The sequence below is a fragment of the Triturus cristatus genome, chromosome 4_2, assembly GCF_964204655.1.
Source record: "Triturus cristatus chromosome 4_2, aTriCri1.1, whole genome shotgun sequence".
NCBI lineage: Eukaryota > Metazoa > Chordata > Amphibia > Caudata > Salamandridae > Triturus > Triturus cristatus.
In genome coordinates this window covers 341,437,468-341,449,544 of record NC_140586.1, presented here as the reverse complement: position 1 = coordinate 341,449,544, position 12,077 = coordinate 341,437,468, and the positions used below count along the sequence as shown (strand labels likewise).

The 12,077-nt window shown below is 42.4% G+C and overlaps 1 protein-coding gene across 1 annotated transcript in view; it reads left to right on the top strand.

Annotated features, from left to right (window-relative positions):
- The window catches only part of LOC146833841 (uncharacterized), a 750,859-nt gene that overhangs the window by 671,902 nt on the left and 66,880 nt on the right, over window positions 1-12,077 (top strand). Inside the window, exons 45-49 of the mRNA XM_085599920.1 lie at window positions 843-1,056; window positions 1,693-1,744; window positions 8,165-8,231; window positions 8,377-8,590; window positions 9,099-9,150. Coding sequence (XP_085456046.1) covers window positions 843-1,056; window positions 1,693-1,744; window positions 8,165-8,231; window positions 8,377-8,590; window positions 9,099-9,150 — 599 coding nt within the window. The remainder of the gene's footprint in view (window positions 1-842; window positions 1,057-1,692; window positions 1,745-8,164; window positions 8,232-8,376; window positions 8,591-9,098; window positions 9,151-12,077) is intronic.

Sequence of the window (12,077 nt, the reverse complement as noted above, 5' to 3'; positions counted from 1 at the left end):
AGCAAGGTATCGTCATGAGGTGCTCTAACCACATCTCTGAGGCCTGGCCTCTTATACACAAGTTTATTGCTTTATTACACGGTTTATTGTACATGGCACATTCTTGAGATTGCTTTGATACATGATAGAACATCCTCAGAATCCCCACTTCAAGCTCGTTCCCACACATACCTACGGTGGAAGCCCCCACCCTACCCACAGTAGGAGATGGCTATCACAGCTGGACATTCCGCCAATTCCCGGGGGTGTGTGTGTCGGGTCTCAGGGGGTGGGGGGCCTTGATCTACTGTAATCCCTTTGATGTGGGGTGTTTCCCTTACAGTAGGGGCAATAAACTGCATCCGCAGGGCTAGGTGATGGCCTGGGATCGGTTCGGACAATGGGGCGCAGAGGAAGGGGGTTATCAAAAGAGATGCATGACCATGTATGGGATGTCGGTCAGGCGTGGGATGTGGTTCCATGGCAGGGTCGCGCAGAGGGAGAGGGTTTATGGCCCGTGTATGAGAGAGCGGGGGTGGCCGGCGCGCGGGGGAATGCTTGCAGCGCCAGGGGGACGCGCTGGTGATCGGTGATGAGCGGGGAGAGAGAGTGGGGTGCCTAAAATGGCTGTCGTACGTTTCCGGTGCGTGGCGCTGGGGAGGGGCAAGATGGCGCAGATAATGTTCAGTTGCAAACTAAATTTCCACACACAGACGTAAGTTTATATGTTGAACACCTCCGTATAATGGCCAATTGGTTTTTGTAACTCATGAAATATGGAAAATTATGCAAACTTTGGCCACGTGAAGGAAGAGGTGAATGTGAAATGTTGTATTTCATAATCGTTGCTGCTTCTCCCTCAGGACTCTTCCATCTGCAGAGCCGCACTCAACGCAGGGAAAGTCAGCAATGCTGGGGGCAGAGTGAGAATGGAGAAGAGGCCGGGACAAGGCAGCTACCAAGAATCCACCAGGAATGGAGTAACAACCCGGAGTTATGGAGCCTTTTCTGGATCTTTCGTATTTACCTCCGCCAACATCGTCTTCCCAACCACAAGCCCTTCTCAGCCTCCCGAAGGTAACACTGAGTAATCCATCCAGTGTGTAACTGTTGATATCTTCACAACTGTCTTTTATTTACTATTATTTATTATTCAGTTCTGCCTGAAATGTCGTTAAGCAGAACAGGGCCTAGTGAGGTGTTGAACGATGAAGTTGTGAAAAGCAATTGTATATATAGTTTACAGATGACATTTTAGGCTTTGGAGGCAAAACTTTGATCATTTTGGAAAACAGTTTTGGTTTTGAGAATGGGATACATTAAATGACCTCTGTAACATTTCTATGACAGCTACATCCATTCTCTGGGCAGGTATCTAGCATCATTGCAGCATCAGCAAATTCAGGGCAGTTTGGGACTTGAGGGAATAGAACATCTGTGCTCAAACAACCTGTTCTTGAAGGGTTGGACATTATTAATGGTCAGCAAATGTGAGCAGAAAATAATAGGTAGGGGGAGAGTGATGGTTGGGAAATATCTTCTTGCCTTTCAGTGGTAAAGTGTTTGCTGTTCCCTGGATCTCTTAGAAGTGCTTCTGACAAATGAATATTGAAACTTCAGTGATACCTCTGGATTTCACTCTTGAAACTGTTCATAAAAGATTATCTTTTCAGACGATCTCCAAGTATGGTAATTGTTTTCTCTTTTCTTCAGTTTCTGTTCAGTGCAGCACCACAGCAAGACAGCTAACTCAAAGTATAGCAGAGTGAGTACAAATGTCTTTCTTTATACAGGAGCACATTGCATATTTGTATTCATTTCCCTTTCAGATTCTACCAAACCCTCTTGACCTAAATTCATGTTCTTTAACATTCACTGACTAGACCAGACAGCTCTATACCCTCCATAGGAAACTGGCTAATTAATAACTTCACCAAAACAATACTTTATCCTAGGTACCCTGACACCAGTTGTGTGAGGCTCTAAAGTGCTTGTTCTTAAATGATAACCCCATGTGTTCTGGAATGGGGAGGGTTGGGTTGGGTTGGAGGGCCAGCAGTGGACACACAGTAAAACAGAAGAATATTCTCTGAAGGCCACTATGAAATATCTAATGAGAAACTGAATTTGTGTCCTGAATGCTACCAGACTCATAAATGTTAAAAAGTGGTATTGTACACCATTACGTGAGGTACACAAAATGTAATTTGCTATTTCTACAGCTGATCCAGTTTTTGGACACCAGCTCTAAATATCTGTCAATGTGATGTTATGGTAGAGCAGCCCATTCAGCAGTCAGATATTATGTTTGAAGGGAAGACAATCCTGGTAAAGAAGATGTTTCTATTTGTGCTTCTGGATTAGATTGCAAATGCGAACTCTACTTGTGGCTTAGTTGGGAGTTTTCTTTGGTATTCACCTTTGAGCGATGAAAATTTAAATTCCAAACTCCTGCAATACAGCTGTGTTGGATCTGGCTCTCTCGGCAGGGTCACCCCCATACTTTTTGCATTTTCTCCCCCTGCTTTGCTGAATTCCTTTTTGTTGGCTTTTGAACTCTGTGCACTTTACCACTGCTAATCAGTGCTAAATGCTTGCGATCTTTTCCTAAAACATGACAGAATTGCCCTACATATAATTGACACATTTAATTTACTTGTAATACCATCGTAAATTGCACTACCTGTACCCAGGTTCTGTAAATGAAATGCAACTAGTGGGATTGCAGCATTTGTTATGCCACCTATTAAAGTAGCCCTTTCAAACATCTCTCAGGCCTGCCACTGCAGCCTGTAGTTCAGTTTTAAATTGCCCTTTTCAACTTGGTAAAGTAAACCTTTTTTCAGGCCTAAACCTTCCTTTTTAATATTTATACATCAACCCTAAGGTAGGCCCTAAATGAGCCTGGGACAGGGTGATGGTTTTCAAAACTGTGGACATGTGGGTTTAAGTTTTATATGTTCTGGTAGTGAAAAATTCCTAACTTTGGTTGTCACTACTGAAAGGACTACCTTTCCCATTGACGTACATTAGGTTGCCTTATTACATTTAACAAATGCTAGCTTTAGATTGGGAGATGGTAGGAAAATATTTATTGGCCTCTTTTGAATTATAATGTAAAATCCTCTTTAATGGTAAAGTTGGATTTTATGTTACAATTGTAAAAATGCTACTTTTAGAATGTTAGCACTTTTGGTCTCAAAGACACTGTGCTTTTCTCTCAGTAGCCTGGGTCACATGACTGCTGTTGTGGGTTGTATGCTGCTGCCAGAAGGTGAAACAAAGGGTACTACTAGGTGTGGACAAGTTGGGATTTCCTGCCAGGGTGGCTGGGGGCCTAGCTGTACACAACCCCACTTAGATGTCAAAGGGCTTTGCATCCTGCACACACAAAGGAACCTGAAATCATGCCTCTCACTCTCAGACCCCAACCCGATCTCTTCTGGACCTGTGGAAGACTCAATAGAAGGACTGCCTTGCTGCCCCCGCAGCCAGAAAAAGTGTTCTGCTGCCTGAGGAATGGAGATTGGGCCTGCTCCCTTGAACCCAGGACCACCTGAGTGATTCCAAGGGCTAACTGGCTGGCTTCCTGTGTATGCTACTTAGACACAACAAGCTTTTAGAGGCCTTGAACCCTGCTGCTGGACTCTGCCGGAGGGAGTAGTAACCCGTCAAGTGGTGCCCCTCAGGTCCTGGACCACTGGAAGTAGTCTTGGTAGTACTCCTACTACCTAAAAACTAAAACCTGGGACTGAGAGTCTTTGTCCAAAAATCTGCCTGGAGAACCAACAGAAGACTGGGAACTATCTTCTATTGATCTGCCCAAGGTGAATAGCTAGTTAGCCTGAATTTACTTAGCACCCGCTATGTTCCTCTCCACAGCAGCAAATCCTTTTCACTTGGACACCCTGACAAAGAAAGATGTTTTTTCTAAGTTCCACATTAAATTTAAGAATAAGAAAAACCTGGTGCCTGTAACTAATGCGCCCTACATCGAGGTCCGCCTTATCTTGTGAATTTGTCCTGGTCTCAGGCAACCAGATACCCGCAGTTGCCGCTTTATTCTCTTTGGTGCTATCTTTCTCTTGAAATTTGCAAAACTCATAACTCCGGTTCTACAGAATGGATTTAGGTTGTTTTGGTGCCATTTTAATTGATTAAAAGTTACTCTAGTTTTCTAAATTGGTTTGCCATTTTTCTTGTATTGCGTTTTCTTTCTATTACTGTTTGAGTGCTGCGTTTATACTTTACGCATTGCCTCTAAAATAAGCCTGACTGCTTTTGTGTCAAGCTACCAGAGGGTTAACCATAAATTAATTTAGTGACTTGTTTTCGTTCACCCTGACAAGGATTATGTTTAATTTTTGACTGGGGCTTCCACACCTCTCGTTTAATATCCCAATATCTTACAAGCAGTACCTAATGACTCTTCAAAAGGCACTCCAGGACAGATACCATGCCATCTAGTGTGCAAGTTCAATTAAAAAATATCCATTGCATAGACATTTTGAGAATTAAGAAAAAACAATTTAAGGTGTTCTCCCAGCTTACATTTCAAAACATTTCTTAAAATTCCCCCTACTGGAGCCATTCCAAGAAAATATGACTAATTGGGAAGCTTCTTTGAGGACACAAAGCCCCTGAGGCTTCCCTATGTTCTCTGTTTAATTTGGTCTGTGATGGGAGGTGGGTGTACCCAAACCTGCTCAATAATGACTAATTAGTCAATCAGCAAGTGATCAAGATGAAGGTATGTAGGAATTGCTTCTATCCAGTAGCAAAGTGTGAACTAATATGTAACCAGATAACTACTACAACAGGGTTTTTTTTAGTATTAGGATGTATGTTTGTGCTGCCTGCAAATCTGTGTTTGGGTTATTGCAGGTGTGCTTGATTTCTGACATGTCGTTGGAAAGGAATATGGAAGGATTTGTCCACATAGATCGGGCACTATTCCAGAAACCCATCCTAATTTTCATGTTTTTTTCAAGAATAAGATGTTATTAGAAGGTTTGTTAATCCTTATGCCTCAATTCCTATCAAAATATATGAGAGATGAATGTTCACTCTCAAATAAGTCTTTTTTTAAAAGTTATTGTACCGCAGTACCTGTTGTAAAAGAAAGTTCTGTAATTTCTGAACCAACAAATTTCAAAACAAATTTCTGTGCCTTGATTTCAAAGGCCATCAGCAGCTTTTAAAGACTTTTTAGAAGTCTATTACACTTCAGACAAAAGCTGTCCCAGGGTAGGCAGACTACTTCAGATTATTGGATGCTGGGCAATAACATACTGGATTTGGTGTTTCTGTGCAGATTGCTGCATGGTTATGCTTCGTATTTCATCTGCAAAACTTGGTTTATGTCAGCATCTGAAGTCGCCAGGTGAAATACTGTTTATCTGTGGAGATACCAAGAAACTCATAATCCTGAGTTGGCAGGAATTGCTTTTTCCATGTTAAATGCGATTAACTGGAAACACATAACAAACTCTATGTGTGTACTCCATCACTCCTTTGTAAAAGCCACAAATATGCAAAATTACAAATATTTTCGAAATAGACCTTAAGTAGTGAAAGCAATTTGTAATGATCCGAAAAGTGTATGTATTCACCAAATTTCAACTGGTTGACTTTACATTTTCGCTTATACTTCAACGTATGTTTATCATATCTGGGGCAGTTCATGTGTGTTGTAAAAGATATATGAGAGTTTACACTTCTCATTAATGGGACAATATCAATGCTTTTGGTTGTAGTAATAATAAGGCATTATTTTGGTAGAGGGAGGAAATACCCACTGAGCCATAGGCTTATCGTTATTTCCGTATACAAAACAGTGATGGATGGAATGCTTGAATGAATCTCAGTCACTGGTAATCATTCGGGCCGCATCCCAATCCATTGTTATTTTGCACAGAATGCCACCTCAGTTTGGATCCAGGTATACACGAATCAGTCTTGACCGTAACCTGCTGAAGAGCCAATAATAATGGCGAAACTGGTCCTGGGTTGCTTTTGTTCCAGGTCAGGAAGGACCTGGCCTGGCAGTTCATACTGGATTGCTCCTATGAGGAGCAGGGTCAAAACTGATTTGCATATGGCTGTGTCCAAACTGAGGAGGCATAGTGTGTGAAAAACGATTGATCAGAATGCGGTCCAAACGATTGCCAGTGGTTGAGATAAATTCAAGCATTCCATCCATCACCTTGTTTTCTCTTCTTTTGACACCCTAGGTGCGTCGGGTGTGCCCAGGCATGAGTCCCAGGCATACTATGCCACTGGAACCAAGCTATACCAGCTGAAGAGCCTATACCATGGACAGAACCCGTACACAAATCAGTCTTGACCGTGACCTGCTGAAGAGCCCATAATAATGGCAAAACTGGTCCTGGGTTGCTTGTGTTCCAGTTCAGGGAGGATCTGGCCTGGCAGTCCAGGCTGGACTGTTCCCATGAGAAGCAGGGTCACAGCTGATTTGCATATGACTTGTTCAAAATTGAGGTGCATGGTGTGCATAAATGATGGATTGAGATGCTTCCCCGAGCAATTGCCAGTGGGTGAGATTAACTCATGCATTCCATCCATCCCTTGTTGTTTTTGCATTTGACGCCCCAAGGGTGCCGGGTATGCCCAAACGAGGGTCCTGGGCACACTATGCTTCTGGGACCAAGCTATAGCCAGCTGAAGAGCCCATACCCATAACAAGGACAGAACCGTTCCTGGGTTGCTTGTGTTCCGGTTCAGGGAGGATCTGGCCTGGCAGTCCGGACTGGACTGGTTCCATGAGAAGCAGGGTCACAGCTGATATGCATATGACTGGGTAAAAATTGAGGTGCATGGTGTGCAAAAACGATGGATTGAGATGCTTTCCGAGCAATTGCCTGTGGCTGAGATTAGTTTAAATTTTATATCCATCTCCTTGTGTTTTCGATTAATTAGGGGCAGAAATACGTGGTAGAAGAAATGCTACCATACCCACTTTTCAGATAGCACAGTGTGTGTGTCCAGGGCATGAAGTCAAACAATGGTTATTGTATGACCTTTCAGGATCCTGACACCTATCTTTCCAATGTTTAACCTCCGCTCATTTTCCTGAGATACCTGTTCATTTTGCCAGTGCACAGGTCATGGCAAGACAGTATAAGTTCAAGTATAACACTAGCCTTCTTGCATTATATGTTATCTTGTCATGCTTTAACCATGATGACAGTTTGACGGAATCTTATGAATTGCTTTCTTCATAAAAGCACCAACTGGGCTCTTTACAATATACTCTTATAGTCCGCTGTAGCGGGCTATACCGGCTATTAAAGGCCCGCTCCAGCGTTAAAATCCCGAGCCGAAGGCGAGGGTTAACAAAGCAGAGGGACTTTAAAAGCCGGTATAGCCCTGCTACGAAGGGCTATAAGGCTATTAGATTATTCTGCCACTAGAGGGCAGAATGTTCTAACAAATAAAACGAAGCCTTCAGGGAGCGCGAGGGGATTCAAATCCCCTCAGGCTCCCTAAAGCCTTTGTTCACAGCCAGAGCTGTGAACAAAGAAGCATTGGAATGTTGGAGCTCCGGGCTTATACCAGTCATTATAAGCCCGGAGCACTCCATTGTTTTCAATGGAGCTACCAACATTCCAATGTTCTAATAGCCCGTATAGCCCAGCCACGAAGGGCTATTAGGCTATTAGAACATTCTGCCACTAAATAAAACAAAGGCCTCTCGGAGTTCGAGGGTTTTAAATTCCCTCGAACTCCGAGAAGCCTTTGTGAAAACATTGGAATGTTGCTTTGCGAGCCTTTATCGGCCCGTAAAAGCATGGAGCACACAATTGTCTTCAATGGAGCTCCCAACATTCCAATGTTCTAATTTTAGATATCTTTCAAAAATTGGTATACACTATTTTGTGAAAAATATTTTGGTAGAAATTCTTGAGTTGTTTCTTGGGCCGCTACCACTCAAATTAAACTTTGGCCTACAAATCTTGGCTCTGAAGATACATGGAATGAAGGAAACTAGTCAAAAGCGGCAATAATGGGGGATTTTTTCTTAATAGTTGTTTTCAAGCTATATGCACCTTCTTAGGCAGGCAATTAAGTGTTCCTATAGGAGAGAAAAAAAGAATGTCCATTTACTGAGGGCTGTGGTGCACACATAAGGAGCTGACAGTAGTAATTCTCTATTCTCTTCTAGAGTTATTTGCCCTGACGGATGCCTGAAACAGGAAGTTGCAGTGTGGGGGACTGATATCTACACAGACGTAAGTTTATGTGTTGCACACATCCAGCTGATGTGTTGATTGTTTTTGTAACTTTGCAGGAAATATGGCAAATTAAGTTAGGAATAAAAAAGTAAGTGTGAAATATCATATTATTATTTCCTGACTATTGCTGCTTCTCCCTCAGGACTCTTCCATCTGCAGAGCCGCAATCAACGCAGGTAAAATCATCAGTGCTGGAGGCAGAGTGAGAATGGAGAAGAAGCCGGGACAAGGCAGCTACCAGGAATCCACCAGGAATGGAGTAACAACCCGGAGTTATGGTGCCTGGACAGGATCTTTCATTTTTACCTCAGCCAACAGTGTCTTCCCACCCACGAGCCCTCCTCAGCCTCCCGAAGGTAAAACTGAGCAATGCACCCCAGGTGTAACTTGTGATATTTTTATATGGCTTCACAGCTGCCTTTTCCTTGCAATAATTTTAACTAGTTTCCATCTGATACTGTGGCTTAGGAGAATAGTTTCTAGTGATGTATTTTGCCAGGAATCTGCAAAGCACAAGCGCATTACATTACGGATGGAATTCTACATCGTTGTAGTAGGTAAAAATGTGATAAAGAGGTAAAGCTGTTTGTGGTCTGGAATGGGACAAAGCAGGTTTGCTTGACAACATTTCTTTGACAGCAACTTCCAGTTTCTGAGTTGACATTTAATGTGCTTATCAGCGGTTGCATGTTCAGGACACTTTATAAATTGGAGGAATAGAACAACTGGGTGTCAAAACAACCTGCTCTAGAAGGTTTGGTCACTGTAGTAATATGTGAGGCTTGTTACGTTTGAATCCTTTGATATAGGGTCATGTTTTTAGCCAGAGTATCAGTATAGTAATTTTACTTCTCTTTCTTTCAGTTCCTGTTCAGTGCAGCACCACAGCAAGACAACTAACTCAAAACACAGCAGAGTAAGTACAATTACTGTACTGCACCTTCACTTACATAGAGGGGCAACATGACCTATTTCTATTTCTATTATGTGAGAGTCTACCAAACTTACTTTACATAAATTTAGATTCTCTAATATTCAGTTGTAACATTGGTCCTTAGGCTGGGAAAACGCAGAACAATACCCTGGCCATAGAAAACCTGCACTGGCTAATTGCATCAAATTAAGACATTATTCCAATAATCCAGAAGCTTGTTTTATGAGGCTGAATAATACTACTGTGGTGGTGAGGAGTGGGATCCAGGGCAGGCAGTAGATACAAGGTGTAACAGATAAATATTTTATGGTGGCCAATATATAATAACGAGGATAAGACTGAATGTGTGTCCCAAAATGGTGCCAGATTCAGCAGGAAATTATGAAGTGGTATTGTACACCATTATTTGAGCTACTAGAAACCACATCTACTCTTACTTAATTTGACCTACTTTTTAGCCGTCAACTATAAATACCTATGAAAGAGATCATATAGTGGAGCAACCCATTTGGTCATCTGACAGGATCTGCAAAAGGGTATTTAAGGATATAATTTCTATTTGTGTGTCCAGGATAGGTCTCACTTATAAGCTCTACTCACATTTGCTGTGACCATGTTTTAAATTTGTCTTACTATGATGAGCCATTATGTTCCAACCTGCTGCAATGCAACAGTGTTTAGTGACTCTCCAAAACCCACTGCTCGACAGGCAAGATGTCTTCTAGTATTGAAGTTCAATTCACTAATTCACCATTAGGTATACTGAGAAGTGAAAGATAACTCTTTAAAGTGGCCTTCCACCTTAGGTTTCAATATATTTCTTAACATTCTTCCTACTTAATCCAGTTTAAGAAAAGCAGACTTGTCAGAGTGCTTCTTTTGTGTCATGGAGCTCCTGTGGCTATCCTTGGTTCTGTATGTAACCTGGTCTGTGTGGCAAGGGTGAAGTATCCAATCCTACTCAAAATTACTTGGTTGCCTACCAACAAGTGTTCAGGATGTAGGCTTGTAGAGGTGAGTCTCATTTGGTGACAAAATGTGAGCTAATATTGAACCAGGTAACCACTACAAAAATCTTTTTTGTGGGTGAAGATCTATGATTTGGACTGCCTGCAAGTAAGGTAGTTTTCTGAAAAGTAGGGGGAGGAGGGTGCTAGATGTGTGACATATCTTTGATGAAGAACTTATTAGTATTTGCTTCCCTTAGAGCAAGCACAATACCAGAATCCCTAAGTAATACTCAAGGTTATTTTTATTTGCAAACAAATATTTTCTCAAAAGGTTTGTTTAACAAAAAAAAGTCCTCAGAATCACCCAGTTGGGAGAGCTTCAATGAGTCAGCGATGAATCAGGAGGTGGAATGAGAGGAAGTACGATGGCTAGCATTGATATACTTACATGGAATGTGAACAGCCTTAGGTCAAAACCCCCCAGACAGAGGGTAGTGCTGAGGTATCTGGAAGAAAGTCAGGAGCAAATCGTGGTTTTACAGCAGTTGTTAGCAAGTGAATTAGGCAGGTGTGGTTAGATCCAGATTTTCGCAGTCTCCGACCAAGTACAATGCTGCAAGGGTGTTGCAATTTAAATTAGAAGAGGCAGTAGGATTGAGCTCAAGTATGGATAGCTCCGGTAGATGGGTCTTAGCAGGTATGAAATGGGAAGATAGAGAGTTCATATGTGCCGACTTCTATGGACCTAATGAGGACCACCTACAGTACATTATAGAGTTGCAACTAAGATTAGTAGATATATCAGTCCCTGTGATTGTGGGCAGAGATTTTAATACACTGTTGGATCCTGTAATTGACAGGTCTACACGAAGGGATAGTGCCCCAGTGCCTAGAACGAGGCATGCCTTGAAAAGCTTGATGCAGGACCTTGGGTGTGTAGACGCCTGGAGGCATCTGAGAGGGAAGGCAAGAGGGTGTACCTATTACAGTAAAAAATATCGTCACTTTTCCAGATTATTATTATTATTATTATTATTATTATTATTAGAACTTGTATTGCGCAACTAATCATCCCCAAAGGGACCTCTCAGCGCCTTGGCTGCACACTACCGGTAACTTATGAAAATATGGCCGTTAGAACATCCCTGTTTTAAGCTGCCTCTTAAACTGCACCAACGTTGTGCAGCCTCGGATCTCATCTGGTAGTCTGTTCCAGTGGAAGGGGGCAAGATGATAGAAAGCACGCCCACCCATTTTAATTTTACGGATTTTACAGGGGCAGAGCACTTTCCGATTGCTTGATCTAAGTTGATGTACAGGAACATAGGAAATTAACTTCTTCCTTAGGTATGCCGGGCCCATCCCTTGCAGTGCTTTAAACACTAAAGTCGAGAGCTTAAACACTGCTCTCTTCCTGATGGGCAGCCAGTGCAATTTTTGCAGAAGAGGTAGTGACGGGGTACAAACCCGGTTTGTTGAGAGCCAGCTGCGCTGCTGTGTTTTGCACAACTTGCAGCCTAGATAATAGATCCTCCCTCATTCCTACTAGTAGTACGCTACCGTAATCTAGTCTACTAACTAGCAGTGCCTGTATTAAGGTCTTTCTGGCCTCAAGGGGGATCCACGGAAAGATATTCCTCAGCATCCCATTATTCCAAAGCATGTACCCGAGAGTGTCTTCACGTGATCCTTCAGAGAAAGTTTATTATCAATCATGATTCCCAGGTTCATTGCCTGCTTTGTTGCCTGCTGGATTGGACTACTTTTTGGTTGAAAGATGCTTAGCGTCCAATATTAAAAAGATTGAACATCTTCCAGCCCACATTTCGGATTACTCAGCTGTTATTATGACATTACAGGCCCCAGGACCGCAGCCTAGTAAGAGATGGACAATAAAGCATGCCCTTCTCTTAGATGAGGGGGTGGTGATTGCATTGAAAAAGGCTGCATCAGAATACT